Below are 23,028 nucleotides of genomic sequence, written 5' to 3'. Positions count from 1 at the left end.
CTTAAAGGTTATTTTTTAAAACTGTATTCATGAAGAAAAATAATCAGTTTGAGGCAATTAATATCACTGCTGTTTTTATGGGAAGGACTCTGTGTCCATACGTATAAAGGTCAGTACAGAAGTGGAGCAGTATGCCAAAATGACCTAAGCCTGTATCTCAACAGATAAACCAGTGGGAAGAATAATATTGCTCTACTAAAAATTTGGTGCACGGTTTCATGTTTTTTTATCATTATGAAATGACAGGGATAATTGTAGGCTTCCCCTGTCAAAATCTGAAAAAATATCTATAATTTTGTATGAACTGTTTAATTTATTTTCCAAAATATGGATCCAATATATCCATGCTTCTGTAACTGTTGAATTGCAGTATATTAGAACAAGACAATAAAAAAGTTCTAAACAGAAATCCCATGTTTATTCTGACAGTGGAGTAACATGTTCTAAATTTTATAATATTACAAATAAAACTACTGTTGTATATGTCTTTTTTTATAAACCATTTTGACACTTTCTTGGGTTTGATGTTTGAAAACATTGCAACTGTTCATCTGGATACATTTTTAAATTTTGATTCTTGACAGTTAAAGTCCAATACTGGGGCAAATGGTCTTAATACCTATCATAAGTCGAGCTCAGTACACTCTCCATTATGATTAAGTGAAAATCCATTCGCTGCTAGTACTGTGGTTGTGAAAGGGACAAAATACTTTACCAAAAAATACGTATGTTCATTCTTTTCTACAACACATTGATGTTACCTAGTTATTTGATCATCACAAATTTCTTTATAGATATGTTAAACCTTTCTAAAATAGTATGCAAAGGATATGAAGGATTTTTTTCTGTGTCCATTTTATTTGAGCATCATCTTTGTAATTTTTTACTATTTCATATAAGTTTACGTGGAACATGTTTGGTTTGATTGTATAATTTCATATGAAGTTAGTTTCAGGTTTTTCTATTCTGAATAGATCGAAAACCTAGGATTCGGAAAGTGACTTGAATTGATTTAAATACTTTGTTATAGAAAGTGAAAACCTTTTGTTCTGATTTTAGAATATACTTTTTAAAGGCCTTTCCATTACATACATCTCTGCTAGACCTTGATGAGTACCAACAAAGGTTAGATTCTTTGATAAGCACTGTCTCAACCTTCTCGTGATGGAAGTGATTTTCCTAGTCACAAATGATGAATCTCATGGCTTAACAAAACTACTTTATTGCGGAGAGAAGAGAAAGAAAGGGAAGACTGAGAAGGTGAAGTACAAAAATCTACCTCTCTTCCCTCATTTGAACTCCCTATTCATTTCTTGGCAGTGAGCTACCAAAGTAGGTGGCTGCTGATTTTCTTCTCTATTAATACCTCCTCATAGTTGGGCTTGCCAGGTTGGAAAGCATCAGCCAAGTTGCAGCTGAGGCTTGCATGAGCAAGCTTGAGTTGCTTGCTTGCTCCTTCAGCATAGTGGTGGTTCCTGCTTTTTAGCAGACATGTCATATCATCAGCATCACAGGCTGTCCACATCCCTATGAGAGACCTTTTAAACTCACTCCTTTGACCTTTATTGGCCACTTTTGCAAGCCGTTACCCAGATTGTGGTGATCATTCGCATTTAGGAATACCGTGTTTTGGTCAGACTCTCCACATTGCAACCACATCATTTCCTCAAGTTTATAGCATCGTTGCTTTTAAAAGTAACGCTGCCAAACGTGGTAAAATGTAAAAAGCTGAACATGTTTCACATGTTACCAAGCCCTTTCATTCAGTTCCCTTTGGCTTTACCAGCCCACCCACACTCTAGATTTCCTTTCTTCTTGAGTCCACTGACGGGTTCAGCTCTTCTAGGACTTGGTCACAAGATGACCCCACAATATGAACAATAAAAAAATCTGAGTATTCTGTTCCGAAAAAGTGTGGAATTGACTGATGAGGGGAAAAAAACTCTCTGCAGCTCTCCCCAGGGACCAGAACATAGCTAATTTGCCCATTTTCCCCTCTGTATTTCACACGAAGTTGTTTTTACTTCTTCAAGCTAACCAAACTTTAATGCCCCTTTGTGTCCTACCTGTCACCTTCTGTTGGTGTGGGTTGTGTTACATGCTAGGCATGGGCCCCGGGAAATTATTTTGTGCTAGAAGCTTATTTCAGCGGTGAATTGCCGTTTTTTTCTTTCAAAGATCATTAGTATACAGAATTGTATTGGAACCTGCATTTAAAAATATTACTTTCTATAAATCACGAGCGTGTCAGACCTTTGCAGTCCTGTGAGTTTGCTGCAGCAGCCTCTCGGCAGCTGCCCTGAGTGGGTAGGTAAGCAGCCTGTCTCTAGCTGTTGCGTCTCTATCCTGGGCGCCGTGGACCTGCCTCGGGTGCAGCCACGGGCTGTGGGCTCAAATGGGGTGGCGGGAGCTGAATGAGCTGGAATTTACCCATAAAACTTATTGGCAAATGTCAAATAACAGAGAAGTTCTGGCTTAAGAGGGCTAGAGATTATTGGTTTGTTCACTAACATTTACTGTGGTTTTGTCCGGTATGGATTGTCTGCTTCTGCCATACTATTTATCTTCAGGCACTTTATTTTTTGCATTTTGAAAAAGAGACAGCTGAGGCTGAATCGCGTTACATAATGTTGCATGAAAAGGAGCCTAGAAGTGTCCGAGAGGGGAAGGTTAGTTATGTTGTTCTGTAACTGGTAAGCATATGAAACTCATCTTCTCTCTAAATCATACTACTTATCACCCTGTAAAGCCTTTTACAAGTCTCTCAGAGCTACTAATCTAACATTTCCCGTACGTAATGCAGGAATTTTTTTCAGCTGTTCTCTTTTTCAGCTGTTCTCTTTTTTTTTGTCTGGGTTTTGGTTCACCTGTGTGTGTTTCTAAGGAAGTAAATGCTTTGGGATGTTGTGAGAAGTGGCAAACGGCCGTCAGAGTACTCTGACAAAAACACGCTTTGGTGTGCACTACAGCCTGTGTTATTTTCCATTTGAAAAGAAGGACATTGTTGTTTATTTTACAATTATAGTCCGATATTACATCACATAGGACCTTCAATATCTATGCAGTGCAAAGCCCTGTAATTTTATCTTTTTGAAACAGAGTATACTCTAACAAACCCAATTTATTATTTCATTGTGCTAAATTTTGTACTCAGAACAATGGAAATTGGTTCTCATCATTTCAGTGCTTGACTGCGTATGAAGAAACAAGCCACACAATTTATTTTAATTAGAGGTAGTTTACATTTATTTGTCTGTGTATGAAACAAAAAAATGAATAATTTTATGATTGCAAACTACCTGGCTCATTTTAAAAAATGCATGAGGTTTATTTCTAAGTTATTGTAGTAAGGCTGAATTAAATATATAAGATAATCTTTAAAATGAGTAAGTAATGCAGATTTAACAACATTAAAAATGCTCAAATACTTAGAAAATGTTGGTCTTCTGAGCTAAATTTTCATACGGTTATAGAACAATTATGCATTTTAATGGTAAATTTCCACCTCAAAATCATAACTGAAGCATGGATCTAGATACTACTATCATTACTGAAAAGTCTTAAAATATTGTAAACAAGGTAGACATTCCATTTTTGCCATTTAAAATAAGAAGATATCAGCGTATGTTGCAGTCGTTTCTTGTTTTTGAAATACCTATGTTTTATGTCACAGATCTCCTCAGACCCTGAGCAATTTGACATTATTTGTAACTTTAGAACTCTTTCTAGGTTTGAGTTCCAGTTCTACGGGTGCAAAGATGAACTCAGTAAATTGTATCTCAACACATAGACATTCCTGAAGATACATGTGGAAGCATAAATATCTGTAAGATGTGGGCCATAGAAGGATTTTCATAAAAATTTCCAGAGCTTGTTACAGATACGAACCAGTAAATATTTCTTCCAATTCCCTTGTTTTAATAGAACTTCTTCAGTCTAATAAAGAGCTCATCTGGAAAATGATAGAATGGCATATGTATATATGCATGATGTATGTAAATATATCCAAACACGTTTTATAATGTCTAATGCTCGTATGCTGCAAAGAGTCAGTTATATTCTCTATTATATCCAGCAATTCTATTAAACCACTACATTTGTCCTCCGAAGAACATCTGCATGCATTTTGCCACTGACATTTGTACACTTTGGATATGTGAATATATATAGCATAAGTGCTGATGTGTTACAATATTGCTGGTATTAGGCACTTTAATTGTGTAAGCTATTAACACTTCTTTTGTTTGGCTCATTATCATTTTTCTCAAGCTGAGACTCTGTTAGCAACCCATGCTGTATTCTGCATCGACATCAAGTCATTACAACAGTTGACACAAGACAGCCTTGAAATGTGTGACACTAATTAAGTAAAAATCTCCAAAGTACAAACGGGTTCCATATAACTAATGAAGAATGACCATCTACATGAGACAATATTCATTTCTTACTCCGTTGATCATACGCACTGCTTTAGTGTGTTGTATTAAATCACCAAAATCCATTAACAAAGCTTTTATGTCAGTCTCTCCAAATACAAAGAATATTAACTATTTTCACCTCCCAAAAACTGAGAGCATTTTTTCCCCTTCTTCCTACGGTCTTCATTGACAAATTTTCATGAATCTGCTCTCTAAAAATCACCAGGGAATATGCACTTGCAAAGCTTTTGCTTATGCATAGATAAAAATGTTTTCTTCCTTTGCGTTCTGAGACATCCTATGTATGAAAGCTTAGTAAACTTGTATTTTAGCTTTCTGATTTTTAGGGACTGGTGCATAGAACATAAGTTCTCTATCTCTCTTGTTGTCTGTTTGGGTAAGTTTCACTGCACAAGTTGAAGCTGCGGTCATTGAGCAAGTTTACAGAAATACTAAAACTCGGTAAGACATCACTACATTATGCTGAGTAGTTGTGACAGAAGATTACAACGACGAGGACTGTGTTATTGTTAGGGTTTTTTTTTTTAACTAAAGGCCACTGACACACTGAGTTTGCAAAATAAGAGAGAGAGTGTTGATTTTCAAACAAAGTTCATGGTACATAATACATCCTCTTGTGGCTTTTTCATTCTCTTTGCTTCCAGCCACCAACCTATTTTCTCTAAAGCTAGATATTTTTATTAGTCTTTGCTGACTGCAGTGAGAGTTTTTTTATTAGCTCCTGTGAGATAATGGATTTTATTCTAGACTATATAATTTCACAAGGTTACAGTTTTGCATTTATGATAAATTTGAATGAAAAGTTTAAGGGTGATATTTAAGAAGATTTAAGAAAATTCAGAGATTTCAAAAGACCCATTTCCAATTTTTATATTCACGACTCCACAGTAATGTAGCAGGAGGAATTGGAAAGTGTGATTTACGCGATCAGGTCATATATGCTCTTTTTAATATACCGTATACGTGTATGTATGGATGCATGGTCCCTATATGCATGTATGTATAGAAACCATAAGAAAGGAGTAATTATTACTCAGTCTGGGACAACAGATCAGATAACACGTACAGAAAGGGATGAGGTTCTGTTGCCAGCATCTAATGACAATAGTAGAGCCAGCAGAAGGGGTTGATTTAAGCAATAGGCAAAAACTAAGATGTTTACCTTAAATTTAGTAAAGGCTAGAATTTTATAATTGGTTCTACAGGGCTGTAAACATCTTAAAAATATGTGATACACGAAGTACTTCTGTTGCCTTATGGCGTACTAATGCAGCTTTGTTGGTGATATCCATAGATACATTTTCACTGACACCCAAGAAAACGCAAGTGCAAAGAAGACGATGACATTAAAACATACGTATCTTTCGGACTTTACATGGTTGTCAGTTCCTGTATAAACCACAATTATGTATCTACATTACCCTCTTCACTAAATTAATTTTCATTCTGACCAAGGATGGCAGTTTTTAAGTACTATATATTTATTAATTGATTTATTACATTAGTCTTCTGGCGTACTATATGAACACTTTTGAAAGAATATTGGAATACTCCAAGCGACTCCAGTCTGATTTCCTTTCCTCTCCCCAGTCTCCTTCCCTCTGCTATAGATTTGTTCTTCCTTGCTACATTATTTTTCTCCTTCTTTATCTGTCCTTCCTCTAATGAATTCCTCCATTTTATTCTCACCCAGCTCTCTCCTCTGCAGCTCTTTGCTCTTTTTCCATTACTAAAGAGGCTGCAGGTAAGCAAGTAAAATGTCCCTTTGTGGCCGTTGATTTCCGTCACCATCCTGAACATCATTAAAAGAATTCACATTCCTATGAGACTAAATCCGGAAATGAATAAATACAGAGTTGGGCTTGGAAAAAGTTACTCCAGTCTCGAAGAACTGTGTGTCGGATACAGATGCTACAGACAGAGAAACTCTCCGGAAACTATCTCTGAGGGAGAGATTCTCAGTGCGGTGGCTGAGCAGGTGGCATCTTCTGATTATTAACCACACAGGCACCCTGTTGACCAGGTGAATTTTCTATTTAGGTTTTGGTATTATGAGCTGATTTTATTGTTGTCAGTCAGATTACCTCAATAGAAATTGCTGATTTTAGTAGCTAGATTTGCATAGTATTTTCTCTGTCCTGCCTGTGTTAGGCGCAGTAGTTCACATCCCAATTCTAGTGGCCGATCTGGGTCTGATCACCAGAGGATCAGCTCTGTTCTGACTCCAGCTCTGTCCAAACCCATATGTGTCCAGAGAGTTTTCTGGACGGTGATGAGCTATATAAAGATTTTCTCTATACTTCCTTGTGCCGTTTGTCAGCCTTTGTGCAAACTTTAGCTCAGTTTTCCTACTTCTCTCTAGTAGCTACTAGCTGTGTAACAGTAGAAGAGATGAGGCCTGTGACGCTAGTAATTATTTGCATATGTGGAGTGAAGATGAGCAAGCTTCTGACCTACAGAAAGCTGTGATTAGGAGAAAGATAGCCAAAGGGAAAGTGTTTACTAGAGAGCTATCTCAAACAGAGTACTGAGAGTCATTAAACTAGCTGTATGCAAACAATGTTCAAGTTGTAAACCATTAAACTTATTGTATAATACTAGGTTTAGCCTGTCTGCTGTTTGCTTTTTGCCAGTAGTTATGAAAATGCACGCACAAAAAGGAAAAAGCAAGCAACTGTAGAGCATCATAAACCAATATCCAGATGCTGTGTTTTGCACCTGTGAACTCATTCATGGATAATGCTAATGACAACACTAAAAGCATATCACAGTAGTGTAAGGGTTGGAGCTTCGTGTGCCACTACGAGGCTTGCTAAGCTTTACAGATAGATAATCTTTGGAACTATTAAATCTACAAAGCCACACAAAGCTGTAAGCCATCCTTCTGAAGCTAGTTTGAATGTTTGTTAATTATGAAGTCTTGAATAACTAAATTATATATCAGCACAGACTTAAGCACAGACTAAGATCAATGCAAATCCTTGACTGGATCTGGGAAACTGGTTCGGGTAGTTGTGCTGCTTCTCTCCATACAAAGCACAATGAGCCAAAGTCAGTCCTTGAAAATGAAGGTATATACCAAAAGGCTTTTTGTGGCCGTACTCTTCTGCTTATAAAGAGAGAATGAGACACTTCGCGCTAGATACTTAAGGCTGTGAACCAGCGCAGATCTGCTGGTTTTAAGAACAGTGATGACTCAAAGCAATTTTTGGATTCTTATCTTCTGCATTTTCTCTTTTTTTTCTGTTTGTTTCAGTATCGCTTTCTACAGTTTTCAGCACTCACTTCTTAAGTTTGATCATGAGTTTTGAGATGATTCAGTCAGTATATTCACTCATTTCCCTACTCACAAATGTACTCACTGCCACCAGTTTTATTCTTTCTTGTGAAATATTATTTTTTAGACAATATGTTGTGTTGTTGAGGTCAAAGATTACAACTATTGTTCTGTCTTGAATAGCACCATACTTTCCTTGCTTTTCTGTTCTTTTCAGCTGTCCATATCGTAGCCTAAGTGCTTATAATTCTCTCATGGACAGCTAAATATGTAATTTAATTGAAGGTGACTCCAAACTTCTATTCATTATGAGTCTATGTGGGTGAATAAAGCACAGTGATTAGTAAGAGCAGAAATGAATGACTAAGGGGTAACCTGTGATACCGTAGATCCCTATTAAATCTGAAATCCTTTGTTTGCAGAGATGTAAGGTACCAAAGAATAAAGTTTTAAAGTAACTTTCATAAGTTGACCCCAGGGTTTCAAAATCCTGATATTAAAAGTACACGTTGAGTTATGCTGTACATATGATATCTGTGTGAAAAAATGACTTTTTAAGCGAATTGTGGTATCATGTGATATATAGCATCTAATTTGCACTTCACACATTTCATCAGTAACTGAAGAAAATATTAGTAATATTCAGCCTCTTGGAAATTTTCAAACATTCAACATAAAACCGTGAATAAATTATGGAAGAATTGTCTCTTGTTCCCATTAATCTCTAATTTTCCCACAGAAGCAACTTCTTCTAATGGCCATAGCTTAGGTCTAAGCCTTAAATATCTTTAAGGTACAGTATGTCTTTTCCTTTTCTGGCCTGTTAGGGCCATAAATTTTTTTTTTTACTTTAAAATGTTGTGATTTCAAGTTTTATAAGATAAGCACTTTCTAAATCCCTGGTTATCAGCAAGGAACGGGACCAAAAGAAAAAAAAAAGAGCATTAAAACCACTGCAGATAATTGCTGGCATTTTGAAATCTATATTGGACATTTTATGTTACTTTGACTGTATGTAGTAATTAGGGCAGCTTGTTTTTGTAGACCAAGAGCTATATTAAAGCATTGATATCAAATTTTAAATCAATTCTGCAATCTTCAAAATTTAAAATTGTAGATTATCAATTCAACTTTGGTGTTCAAGCTTTGAACAGCAAACGCTGAACATTAGTTCAAGCTAATTTATCAATTAAACTTTGATGTTAAGATTTTTCACTTTATTTAAATTTATTTTTCACTTAATTTAACCTAATGGTTCTCCACAGCACTCTGAGTCGAGAGTAGAGATGGGGCACCAATAGCCTGATGGAGGTCCGCTCAGAAGGAGGAACAAGCCTCACAAGCTTGCTTGTGTATATTATAATTAATTTGACTAACCGAGTACTGTATTGTGCCATAGTGGAGTATTTTCGTGTAAGCCCATATTTATCTAGAGATATGCTGAAAGTAGTGGTATGGAATAGTCTTTCTTAAACTTTGGGCTATTTTACCTTAATTGCAGTCATTAATCACCTCCATTTGATGATACTGTAGAGGAAACGTATGTAGCTGCTATATGAAAATTTCTCTAGAGAGTGCTGTAGTCAGAATAGTAAGATATTTTTCAAAACTGCACTTAAATAAAATTTGTCAATTTTATATTTGGGTCAGAGTCTATCTACTCCTGCATTGGTGCTTGCTGTGGGCAGCGGTACAAAAATGCCTTTCCCAGTGTTGGCACCTGTCTGTGCAAGCAAAGTTGGAAAAGCTTTTGTTCAGGGTAACTGCTCGCTGTTGAGACGGCTGACTCCGTAAAAACAGTTACGAGAGCAGGATGGAGCTGGGTGTCACTGGTGCACAGCACAAATGTAGACTGCAAGGGTGTCGCACGGGTTGGAAGAATTGTTTCTTGTGGCTGAGGGCAGAGCTGCTAGAAAATTGCTAGACTTTGAGTAAATTGCATGCAGTGCTGTGAAAGGGCTGCACCGCAGTCATCTGCCTGGGCTCTTATTTAAAAGTGCGGGCTACTGCCTGGTCATTTACCTAAGAGGTTCAAATAAAACTTACCTGAGAAAGACAAAGAGGGAAAAATAACCTTGGGACTGGCAGCTTTTATGCTGTTTTGCATCAGTTAGTGAATATGAGCATCTCTAAATGAATTTGTAAGAGTTAAGGTTTTTGTGTTATTTTTACTGGACCTTGAATCTTTGAAGTACGCTGTAGCAAGTCTGCTTTTGTCCAGCTGTCTCTAAAGTCTTTGCAAGTGTCTTTTGTTCTCACCTTGTGACTCCTTAATGAAGTTGGAATGCAAAGTTATGCCTTATTATATATTAAATTAAGAGGAATATTTCTCAAAGGAATGTATGTGGTGAAATCATCTTCATCCGTAATTTCTGTTACTGAAAAAAGAAAAACCCACTTATACCTTGCCTATGATAACAAAAACTCTTTGAAATAATCAGCTTGTACTTTCTCAGTTGCATTCTCTAATCCGAGACTTAGTACAGCATGAGCTGGAAGCGGGACAAATACAGTTTTGATTACAAATAAGCACAAACGTAAGTCAAATACCGTTTCAAAAGTGAATGGTAAAATGTCTTTGATACTTCTGACACCGGTCTTTGATATCTTCTGTCATGATGCTGCTTTGGTGGGATAAGAGAGGTTGTGTTTCACTGATGGCAATCTTTCCCACTAAAGGATATTACAAGGATTCTCTTCTTATCTTTTATCAACCCCCCCACTGAAGCAAGGGCACTTTAGTTGAAGAGACATTAGCTAAATTCCCCAAATACTGCACAGGTACGGCAGAATCATGGTGCAGTGTTTTCTCATGTTTTCTCAAGTGCTGGGAAAATGTGGTTAGCTGTGACATAACATGACCAAATCAGAAATGGAAGACCTCAGCTCCTGATCAGCTCAAGTCACCGAAGAAATCTTTATCCCAAAATGAATCACTGTTCTTCTGTTTTCAGTCTGCCTGCTCCTGAGGGCACAGCTTGCCTTCTGGAGAATTTAGGGAAAGAAGCAGGGATTGAGATGGGATTTTACAAGTACTAGTACGGAAATTGTGGCATCTGCTCTTGCCGCCTTTGCCTTTTGAGGGTCCCACTCCTGGTTGCCTGCAACTGTCATTTCCTGCTGGCCCTGCTCTTCAGGCATGATTGAGTGCTTCAAAGTCACCTCTTCCAGAGAATATTTCTGGTCTCGACCATTATCACTAGCTCAGCTCAGCAGTGGCTTCATCACTTGGGGTCAGTGAAGGGCGGGCAGTAATGCAGATAATAATTCTCACGAGTGCTCAGACTACGCCTGATGAGGTTCAGCAGCCTGAACCCAATAACTGCAAGGTCTGATTCTCATATATTGGATTGTTTCCTGTATATTGCAGCACAAGTGGTCTTATCACACATGCAGCACACTTTCTGTTAAATTACTGACAGTATTCAGTCAGTTTCCAGTCATTATTAATATCATAGGTCCAAATGAGATAGGAGCCATGTAACTCTGAGTGTCATGTCCATATGGCTCCTGGCCTTCATGTCATCACTGTGCAGCACTCTGTCAGAAGACAAAACTGCAGCTGAGTCCACAGGTCGTCTGTGGATTTGGTACTTAGTAGTCCTTTCTGGGACCTCAAGACCTATCTGGGCCTTTCCTCAGCTAGTCTATGTTTAGTGGGCTGCACTGATTGCTTTCGCTGGTTCATGGCCCTGAGGGCACTAATGGGCCTTAGCAGCCCTGCTCACCCCCTGGGGCCTCCCTCACCCTGCCAGGGCCCGAACCCCTCTTCAGCCCAGCCCGGGGCCATCAGTCCCTGTCCTGTGATGCCGCAGCGGTGCCGGCCTCCAGCCCTGCCACAGCCCCGCTGACCCCAACCTGCGGGCTGACCTCAGCTCGTCCCCACAGCGGTGCCCTGGGGTTGACATCTGGGAGCCTTTTTTCCATTTATCCTTTAGTCATCTCTTACGAGACAGTTGTATCAGTGGAAGCAGCTGGATGTTATTTTTCTAAGGCAGAATGGTTTTCCCAGCACCTCTGGTGGTCCTGACCTGCAGGGTGCCGCCTGGCCCCCACCGGCAGAGCAGGCGTAGGCTGCGCCACCTCCCTCCCCTCTGCCTTCCAAGGAGCATCCTGGTATGAATGTTTGAAATGTTGATACGGTGTATTACCATAATTACAGCCAGTAGTTTGGATTATTTTTCACCAGGTTGTGAGACTAGGAATTATTGTGTCTTTTGAAGGGAAGAAAGAACACCGGGCATCTTTTACATTCTTTGCATTCTTGCACTGATGTAAAATACATTGAGATTATTTTGAAGAAGAACACTTTTGAATTCCTTTTCCTGAAGTTCACTTGATGAAACTCCCAAAAGTGGCTGTCTGTTAAAGGAAAAGGGAATGGAGTAAACAAGATGAAAAGCTACTCATCTTTATTTGCGTTACACTTTTCAGAAAGTGCAGCAACTAGCTCAGATTCTGTCGGAAAAGTGCCTGCTACGCTGAACGCATGGTAACACGGAGCTTAGTTTGGCTTAAGGTTTTTATTCAGTGAAGATGGTAGGAGCTGTGGTCACCTCGCAGGCCCTTGGGACGTGCTGTCTCGTTCCATTGACGTTATTGGATAATTGAGACCTGTTAGTTCTTAGACTCGTTTTGCAGACACTAGTTACATAAAATAGAGGTTTTTTGGAAGTTCATCTTCTTGTGCAAGTCAATTCAACAAAAATTACTTTCTCTTTCTGTAGCACCATACAAGTAAGGAAACATAAAGTACATATAATTTTATCTTAATCAGTCACATTAATATGCTAAATTGCTTCTAAACTGAACCTGTTTTCAAACGTGGTGCATAAAATTTCTCCTGACAACAAAACATTGTGATTAATACTTCTCTGAGCATATTTGCATTTCCCCTCATACTGTTTCCCCTCAAAGAAAACTAATTTAGCAAGCCCACATAGTACTGATTTTAAGTTAGATAATGTATTTAAAATTGCAGTTCCTTTGTATCCTGAAGGAATAATTGTATTCTAAAAACAGGAAGGTTAAAACCAAATCAAATCTAAATCCCAAAATCTTTAGACAGGAGCTTAGCAGACTTGTCCTGTTCAGACATTAAATGTTAATTAAGAGATTTGTTCTTTTCACTTATCTTTTTTACTAGGAAAATACAAATGTTTATATACTTTTGGTCGCATATTTCAATTTTCTGCTTGATCACATATGACTACTCACTGTATCTGTAAACATTGAAGCAATCTTGGGTTTATATGCAAGTAATGCAGTACCATGGTTTACATACCCTACAAATATATATTATTTTTGTGAATGTTCTCTATTTTTTAAAAAAAGTATTTTTTTCTGTTCACACTTGCTATTCATATTTGCTCTAATGCAGTGAATAAATGGCAGATCAGATATGGATGGCTTTGTTAAATTTTAGATGTCTTCAAGTCCTGATGAAATTTGAATTTGAATACATGTTAAATATTTCAGTTTTACGTGACCTACCTGATATTGAGCACTTGGCTATCCCAAGCTGCTTTAGTTCTGTCCTTTTTTGATAACTCTGCCTTTCTCCAATGATCCATGATATGCCATAGTTGATAGTCTGGCAGAAAATAGGAATACGCTTTTCTAGTTCTAGTTCGTATACTCTTCTAGTTTGGCCTTAAATGAAGCCACCTAGTTCAGATGACAGAATTTGATATGTAAAACATGCCAGCATGTATTCCTCAGTCTCAAAACTTCAACGCAGGAAAATAGAGAGCACGAGAACAGGTTTTGAGGAAATGGGAAGCTTAAGATGTCTGAAAAGCAATTAAAAAGGAATGGTGTAGGTTTGCACAAGCATCTACAAAAATGCGTAGTGCCTGGAATGAGGAGCAGCCCACAGACAGCGCAAAACTAAGTGAATTCTGGATGAACACGGGGCACTGCCAGAGTTCTCAGATAAAGTAGTGAACTTTATGTGAAAGCAGGCCGTGCTTTATGGGATGAGGTGTCCTACCTTCATGTAACAAAAAGTCCTACTTCCATATAGCAAACCCCCCCCAGAAAAAGACAGCAAAAACCCAAATCAAAAAAAAGAAAACCACCGAGTGGCCCTGCTGCACAGAAGGGGACTAGAGCTGCCTTCCCCCCTCCTCTTCTGTCTTGCCTTACCCCGGGGTCTGCGCCAGAGTCAGACCTCTAATTCTCAAGGGACTTTGTTACCACGATCTCCAAATCCTAACTGCAAATAAATTTTGATCATCTCTCCACCTCCTATTTTTAAATTCATTTTAAATTTTCCTGGAAAATATAGAAAAAAGTATATATAAAATATATCTCTCTTGTAAAGTGTTTTAATACCTCTACGTTTGCTAAGCACTCGTTCAATCTAGTGCACAATGAGACCAGCTTCTTTTCTTTCAGTTCAAAGGGCATCTAGACCCCTTTATCCTTGGCTTAGGAATGCAGTTAGCCTGAAAAACTGTATATAAAATACAGCTATAATACATTTTTTTTTAATCCTGGAAGCAGACAATTTGTTTGAGACAGAGCACATTCACCCTTGTCTATATTACCTTTTTATTCCTTGTACCACGGAACCATTTTTTTTCTGTTAATCAGTAATATAGATATCAAGGATACACAAGGATATAATTGGTGTCACTACATCAGTACAAGGTGTCAAGCTACAAAGATTGGAGAAGGGAAGCAGGAGGCTACATGTCACTCCTTTCACCATGGCGCTTCCACGCTGTGCTAGGGACAGGAACTCTGGGTGGCAAAGGGTAATGCTTGTGCTGCGATAATGGGAATGGTGTAAAAGAATACCCTTCCACGAGCAAGCGGACCATAAACCGCTGAAAATTGCTTTTTTTTTGCCCCCCGCTCTGAATGGTGGACAGCTTCCTAGCATCCAGTGCAGCAGTGAAAATGTTTAATTAAAGTTTTCTTATTGGAGCAAGTTTTTCAAGTTTGGATTTTTATTTAGCGGGCTATACTAAGAACTGTCTATGTCTGTTTGTTTAAAAAATACGTAAGATGCCCTGGCGTGCTCTTTTGCTTTGTCCTGCTGACCCAAAGAGAGACAAGATCTGCCAAAGCTGAGATTTTCCCACTTAGGAGGGAGCTTTCAGCTACTGCCTGTTTTATTTCTATCCTTGGTCTTAGAATTAGTACCAAAGAGAAGGTGAAAGCGTATTGCACTTGAGCACATTGCATCCTAGGTTATATTTCCCTTGAGGACTGTAACAAGCTGACAGAGTTTAGCATAGACCCGTAGGAACTATGCCTGGCGCAGGTAATCAGGGAGCTTTAAATTGTTTCCTGAAAAACTTCTACAGCTCTAGCCTCTGTGTAGCTAACCATATATTGCACATCAGTTATGATCCATGAGCTGAACGCTTCAGGCCCCCAAATGTCCTTTACAGAGCGTTAAAAGCTCTATCTGCTTATCATGTGAAATTACAATGCCTGTTGTTTTTTCCATCAGTCAACCCCCTACAAGCAGATAAACCAAAGAGTGCCTCAGCAGTCCGTGCGTTTGACGCTTCAGCAGTTGGAGGCTATAGAGGGATCGCTGGCCAAGAGGGGAAGCTCGGACGCCGTCCCGAAGGGAGCGATCGCAGCCTGCTATCCTCTTCCTACTATCCTGTGCGGCTCAGTTTCATAGACAGCTTCCTGGGCTAGAGGCACAGTTTCTTTCATCTAGTGTGGCCATAAATATTTAAAGTTTATATGTAATTTCATATCTAAGAATCAATATCTGGGATTATTTATATAGTGAAACAATGAATATAAATACTAATATCTCTTTCTTTCGATATGACCAGGGAAATTCTAGACTGTGGTTCCGTAGGCAGTTGCAGATGTGTGATACTGCTTTAACGTTTGCAAAGGTAAATTTTAGCATCCATAAAGTTTAAAAAGAAGGAAGATATATGTTTTATATATTTTATATTGTAGGAAGTAATCCTAGCTAACCTGTCATTTTTTAGCTGCACTAATCCTTATTTGAAGATTTTAATTCTCCTCAATACACTAGTGATAATGCACTGAAAAGCTTCACAAGAGACCGCTACATGAAGTGCTGTACTTAGCTTTAAAATGGAAACGGCATGCAATAAAGAACTTTCTCTGCCTTTTTGTGGATGTAAAAATACGAATGAAAAACTTTCTGTGTTTTCTAGGTCCCGACGAAGCAGATTTCAACTGTAGCCCAAACTATATTGCCTGCATCGGTACAAACAAATGCATTCACTTGTCCCAACTCTGCAATGGTATTTACGACTGTTCTGATGGGTATGATGAAGGAGTACATTGCCGGGGTAAGTAAATTTGCGAATGAAAAAATGCTTTAATCTTAGATCTTTTACTAGTTTTTACTTTTGAATTCAAAAAGAACCAGAACTTCTTCTTCTTCTTCTTGGAAATACACATATTTTAAAATGAAAATGGATGTCATTGATGGAGGCATGTTTTAATGTATATTTCAAGTTTATTTTAAAAATATTCTCTTGTATGAAGTAAATGCAAGTAAGAAGCCCACACAGGTTTTCAGACTTTAACAATTACTAACTTTGTATGATGGAATTCTTTATACCAAAAGAAGGATGAGGAAATCTTTTTTAGGGAACAAAAGTCAGGCAGCACAAACTATTTGCCAGAAATTTATTTTTTCCGTGTAACTTTTGTTTAAACAAAATCAAATATGAGAAAAACTAAAGAAAGACTGTGAAAAGACCTCAGATTTGCCATGAGCATTATTTTGCTTTCAGGACTTGCTTTATGAGGGATTTTGTTCAACTAATTACTGTTTAGGAGTGTAGTTATCTAACGCTGACAATGAGACATCCTAAATATAAATTTGGGAGGTCAGCTTTCTAATATCTCAGGTCTAATACTCATGAGTTTTATTAAGCTCTACCTCGGAGACAGTTATAAGCTGCCGTATTAAACTCAAAGCTTTGATACCCTAAATCATTACCATATCAATCAGTAGACTTCACTGCTAGGCAAATAATTGTTGATGATCCTTCACAGGTCTCCTGGTCAAAACAGAAACCCAGGAGCACGTCCTGGAACTTTTACTGCAATCTAATGTGACAATATGCAGTGAAAGATACAGTTAATTAACTTCAGAAAGTTAAATTAGAATTTAAAAGTTCAGGTGGACAGATTTCCAAAACTATCCTAATGAAAGCTAAACCAGTACCAAGAACAAGCCCTCTTAAAAAAAAAATAAATATATATATGTATGTGTATATGTGTGTGTATATATATGTATATAAAGGAAAGGAATGTCAAAAGAGCATCACCTGGAATTAGTCAGTATAATACTGCTGAGTTCACAAAACCCCAAGTAGTTATTTGTATGTAACCAACTGACGATATAGACTAACACAAAATATCTTATTCATAGTGATAGGAATCATTTCTTTTCTTGAAGGCTCTACTTCTGTGGCCTTGTTCAAGAAGCGTTACACAAAATCAAAATTTGTATCAAAATAATGATTTTAGCGTTGGTCTCAGTATCAAAAAAGAACAGCTGCTAAATTGGCCAAAGCAATCTTTGGCCCACACTGAAGCTATCCAAGGTTGCAAATGAGTATCTTTTCAGAGAACAGTGTTCATCCATTAGCCACTATTTAGATGTATATTTCTCAATAATTCACATATTTGTACTAATTATTCTTGAATAAGGTGCACAGGATTAAAAATTCAAGTGCTGAACAGTTATTTTATTTTATGTCTTCAAATCAGGAGAGTAATGGAATCAGAAAAATAAGTAGACTAAAAAGTAAAATCGAATGTTAGTGTAAATTAAATGTGTTGGTTTTTTATGTGCAGCTTTTTGCATATGTAGTCTGGACTTTGGAATGTTGTAGCACATAAAATAACTAGTCTTTATTCATGCCCGTTTAATTTATGCTCAAATCTACCTTGTAAGCTTCACGTTCATTCCCACTCCTTGCTTTATTATCATATATGAATATGAAAACTTCCCAATGGTAAAATTAATGTTGGTACTAATAAAATATCATAAAATTTAGTAAAATATACTAAGTTTTTAACAATAAACATTTAGTCTAAAACATACAGCACATGTGTATGACAAAGTTCTTTAATATTAGTTTTTTTATCAAGAATTTCAAGTTGTCTCCCAGCAATTCATCTAGTAAATGGTAAACAACTCATTAATTCTAGTAGCAATTACCAGTTTTGCTGTGCTTAGTAGAGGCTATTCTTGAGAGTGTTAGTGGACACGTTCCTGTCAAGAAAGCTAAAGAATATAGGAAATTATAATTTTACATTATGGTCATGTAGTTTGATGCTTACAAGTACCGCTAATGTGTTGTAAACAGGGTTGTTATGTATCATACAGTTGGTATGAATGCAATATAGCAGTGGTTATACTATATATGTGTGTGTGTGTGTGTGTGTGTGTGTGTGTGTGTGTGTGTGTGTATTATATATAAATAAAATATATCAGAACAATAAATAGTTGATGCATTCTGTAGTTAATGCACATTCTAAATAATGAGTTTACAAGTGGTACGTTCAGAGGATATGTGAAGCCAAAAGCTGAAAAGTTGATTCAGAAACCTATCAGAATATTTAACTCTTGATGTTAATGATAAATATGACAAGTATGTTACTTTCTAAATAATATTATTCATAGTATTTTTTTTAGGAAATTTGTGATTGATCAGGAGGGTAAAGTAGTTTTAAGAATTAGATTGCAAACAACTCACGTGTTCACAGACCTGACTGTGTTAAAATAATCTGTTACTAATGATACTGGTAATTCTGGGCAGATAAGTCCGTACAGTAGAAAAGTAAGTCACTGTCTGAATTATGGGGCATGTGATCATGCACAGACCATTGCAGCGTTCAGGTCACAACTCCGTAAGGGTGAAAGCGTCTAATAATGGTGAAGAACTAATAAGATACAAACATTCAATAAGTGAAGGTATTCTAGGAATTTCTTTCTCTAAGTTTAACACTCTTTACGTTAATTCATTATATTATCATCTCTGAGGGATATATTCAGGACTGCACCTTTCCCTGGGTAGGTGAAAATATGATTGTGTCTGCAGTGTGGTAATGTATGTGAAATGCCAAGGAAATGGTAGTAAAGACAGTGACATTCCTTTCTTGTCATCTTTTCTTTCAATCACAAACACATTTTTGCTGGTGAGTTTAATGCATAAATTCAGGAGGGTTTGTGGCAATATGGAATAACAAATCGCGTATTATGTTGGTTATTTTATATTATATGTTTCAGTGTTCTTCAAAGGAGAAGAGGTATTTAGTTCACTAAAACTGATTGTGGACTTAAGCTATTTGAAACTCACAACATGTAACGTTGATAAGACATCTGTATTTGGTCATTTTGGTTTCTCTGCTATTTTTGACTAATTAAAGAATGCTTTAGAGAGGATGAAAGCACAAAGAAGGGCTTACAGTAATTGCTAACCTCTCCTACAAAGTGTAGGCTGGGGCTACTCAGTTTTTTGAGATTCGCCTGCTCGCTCCCCCCAGACCAGTCCAGCCAGATGTCGGTGGTAGTTGGTGCCCATCAGGTGTTTGGAGGGTTGATAAGGCTCAGGTAATACGTGCCAAAACCAGACCAGAGCATGCCGGTTTGAGCAGTTCTGCTGGAGGACCGATCCAGAGCTGTTCCTGACAATTACGTTTCTCTCTTTAGCACAGTTCTTCAGGTTTCTTTTGAGAGCCATGTCTTTAGTTCAGTTGTATTTTCAGCCACTTTTAAAGCTCAGCCAAGCAATGAGCTGAGAATTCCTCTGCCACAGGGGAGTCGCCGAATTACTAAAAGCTGAACTGTTAGCTCCATGCCTTTCCTTCGCACTATTTATCCCTGAGCACCCCGCGCAGGGATCTCGCTGCGGGTATTGCTGATAGGGGACTGGGACAGGCTGCAGTAGGTTAAAGCAGATGTCACACCGCTTCAGCTTCCTCCAGCATCTGATTTTGGGGTCTTTTGAAGGTTACAATATCTCTTTTTTTCTGTTCTGTTTAGGAACAGCTTAAACAAATATCTATCAAGAATAGACTGGGTAACCTGGCCTTGAGTAGGTATAGGGAGGAGAATTAAATAATCATTAAGAATTACAATCACATTTCTATGAATCTCAGAAATGGTTGTTTATGGGGCTATAGAAGTCATTTGTACAGTTTTATAAATCAGTATTTCTTACATATTTAGCAAAATATTGAAAGTGATATGCCAAAATTAGTTTTCAGTCTATTTATCTCTGAGATAGAGCTGTAGAGAAACAAAACTTGTTCAGAATGTGGAAATATCTCTTTTTTCAGTTAGCTAACTTACGACGGCCAGAATAGTTATGCTAAAATTCTAGATATTCAAGCCAGAAAATACTGTAGAATACTGTAAAATGTACTAAAGAGAGTATTAGCACAAATACCTTGCATATCTCTAAGCCAAAATATCATAAAAGATACAGAATATTTTTGGAACAGTTACCAAGGAGCAAAACTGACACAAAATCAAAGAGGCACAGGTAAAAGCCCAGTGCAGGCACTAATTACATGCTGATTCTCTGACTTTAAAGTTGAAGTATATTTTGCATTATATTGCAGTATCCTTTGCATTTTTATGGGCATTGTTTTATTATATGTATACGCATATGTATATCTATATATACACTGGGAACTTCAGAACACTCTATATACCCTACCGGAACTTCATCCAAAGTAGCTGAAAAGGCAAAATAATAACAGCTTTAATAGCCTTCATGTACAACTCTCCAGCATACACATTCACAGTAAAGTACATCAGGAGCCGCTGGACCCGGGGCTCGGGGAGCTTGGGACTCGCGCTGTCGTTGTTCTTCCTGGCTCTGTGTTGCAGCAGCTCCCCACTGACGTCAGAGTTGCACGAAGCACGTGAATGGATCTTTTCCCACTTGAAACACTGATTACTCAGATTGCTTTCAAATTGAAATTAATCATAATAGCAAGGTTTTGGCATCTGTTAAAGTGCTTGTTATTTTGATGGTCACTCATAAGGTAATTGCTTGCTTCTCTACCTGTCCCCCTGTTTAACATCACTGACAAGACAAACCTGGCCACGCAGTAGTATCTGCATTTCCTTCAGAAGACTGAAGATGTCATGAAAATAACTTGAACTGTTTCTGATACACTAACTAGAAGAAACCTAACGTGGTTTAGTAGTCCTTAACTCATTAAGAAAGTCTAGGCGAGATCATAGAGGTTACTTGAGAGATTTTTTTTTCAATTAAAAGCTTAAGTTTGTGTGAACTTAACTGAGATCCGATAGAATACTGCCAAGCCTTTAGTTTATTTGGATCTTTGCTAACCATGATCTGAGCCATAATCTTTAGAGAATGAAAAATACAAACTGGATCATTTAGCAAAAAAAAAATCCAGAACACACATACAGAAGATTTTGCTGAATAATTACTATGTTTTTTTGTAGCAGTCTATCATCAGAGTATTATTTTTCTGTTTAGGCTTTTTGAATGAATTGTTACCATAAGATGAAGATAAATGTTGCTATTACAGAATCATTTATCCATTCTGGCACTTTTACAGCTGGAGCACTGGAAAATTTTAAGTAGTGTTTACTAGAGGGGAAAATACAAATTTCAGAATTTTTTGGAAACTTCAGGCCTTTCAAGAATGAGACAGCATTACAAAATTGAAAACTTACAGAGCTACATTTAGATCCTCATGTTAAATATCTTTTTTTTCTTTGCTTTTATTTTCTCAATTTGTGTAGCAAAGTCACAAAGAAAACCTAACTGTAAATTGTAAATGGTCCCCTAATTTCCTCCTGAGAATTTTCCAGAAATAGTGCACACCTTTTGCAAAAGAAATCCCTGTAAACTCGTTTGGTTTATTCTGACAAGCTTAAAGTCAGTCATCTTTTAAGACTGCAGTATGCAAAGTGTGACATCAGGTTACTGAATCCTTGAACCCCCAGGAAATGTCACGCTGCTGCTGACATACCAGTGGGGCTGCTGAAACCATGAGGTAGCATTCAGAGTGATTCTTCCTGCAATCACACTGTGCTCCACATCAAACCTTTTACTTGTGCTTATAAGTCAGAAAAAGAGAAAAAAGTGTAAGGAATAAACTAAAAAGCATCAAACAGTTTCTTTATGTGCAAGGTAACAAGTCTTCTCAAGATAAAGCCATTTTTACTGCAGGATATGTAATATAATTTTCTTATTGCATAAAAAGCCTGTGAAATCCTGCAGGATATCATGAAATCTGAAACTGAGCCACAAAACACTAACCTTTGTATTCCTTCCTAAACATTGTAGTTTTTTTCTGCACTGTAAGAACTGACTTCCAATTTAAATTGTATAGACTTTTCTCAGGAGAAAAACAGAAAGTGTGGGACTTCTCCTAAAGACTCATTTTTTTATATTATAGTATCTGCTGTTATACGTTTGCAAGAGAAACACATTTTGTTTGCCTAGGATGCCAAGACAGTATCTTTTTTTCTTTTGGGAAAATTGATGTGATCCTCTTGGTCAAACAAAGGAGAAGCGAGTTGAAACGTAGTCTTTTAGGATATTGAGGTAGACTACTGAGATATGGCAGAAACATACTGAGACTTTTTTTAAATCCTTGAAACCTGTTATATGAGGGCATAACGTGTGCAGCAAGTTACGGCACACTGATCGCATGGAGTACTCCAAGGAGCAGGGGGGATACGGCACCTCGGACTCTGGAGATTAAATTAGTGAGGATCTAGATGAGGTGAAGATTGCATCTGTCTAGATTTTCCAAAATTTAGTGGAGATTTGGTTAAAGAAGGGAAAGTTAATTCAGTTTGACATGTTCAAAATTTCTGCTTGTTGATCTGTGTAATTCTGCAAGAAAACAAGAAACGTGTAAATAAATTTTAGAAAACATCAGCTGATCTGTATCCAGGCGTAGCTTTTTCATTTCTGTAGGAACAGAATTCAGGCCCTGACCCCTGCTTGTGGAAGGCACTGTGGGCAACCAGCCTAGGTGCTGGTGATGGCTTCCCTTCATGTTCATGGGTATTTTTGCTTTGGATCAGAGTTGCTGGTAAATAACTACATTTGTCTGGGGGAGGCTTATCTTGCTCTTTTTATTATATCTCCTCATTTCACCATGCAGCTATGCAGTTTGTGGGACATTATTGTTTTTCCCACCTTGAGCTTGATGTGGCTCACTGAAATTAGCAAGGTCATTTAGTCTGTTCTGCTGTCAGGAGAATGGAGGCATGGGCTTGGTGATTTAATAACCTGCTATCACAAAACCCGATTGTAGGAAAGCAAATTAAAGTTGGCTGGC

At 37.6% G+C, this 23,028-nt stretch overlaps 1 protein-coding gene across 2 annotated transcripts in view; it reads left to right on the top strand.

The window, feature by feature from the left end:
• Positions 1-23,028, top strand: part of LRP1B (LDL receptor related protein 1B) — a 741,350-nt gene that overhangs the window by 276,111 nt on the left and 442,211 nt on the right. For both annotated transcript variants that reach the window (XM_068949290.1, XM_068949291.1), the window contains one exon: positions 15,879-16,016. In XM_068949290.1, coding sequence (XP_068805391.1) covers positions 15,879-16,016 — 138 coding nt within the window. The remainder of the gene's footprint in view (positions 1-15,878; positions 16,017-23,028) is intronic.

This window comes from Struthio camelus, chromosome 6 (assembly GCF_040807025.1).
Source record: "Struthio camelus isolate bStrCam1 chromosome 6, bStrCam1.hap1, whole genome shotgun sequence".
Classification (NCBI taxonomy): domain Eukaryota; kingdom Metazoa; phylum Chordata; class Aves; order Struthioniformes; family Struthionidae; genus Struthio; species Struthio camelus.
Note: the sequence above shows the minus strand (reverse complement) of the source record. Positions and strands in the feature narration are given on the sequence as shown.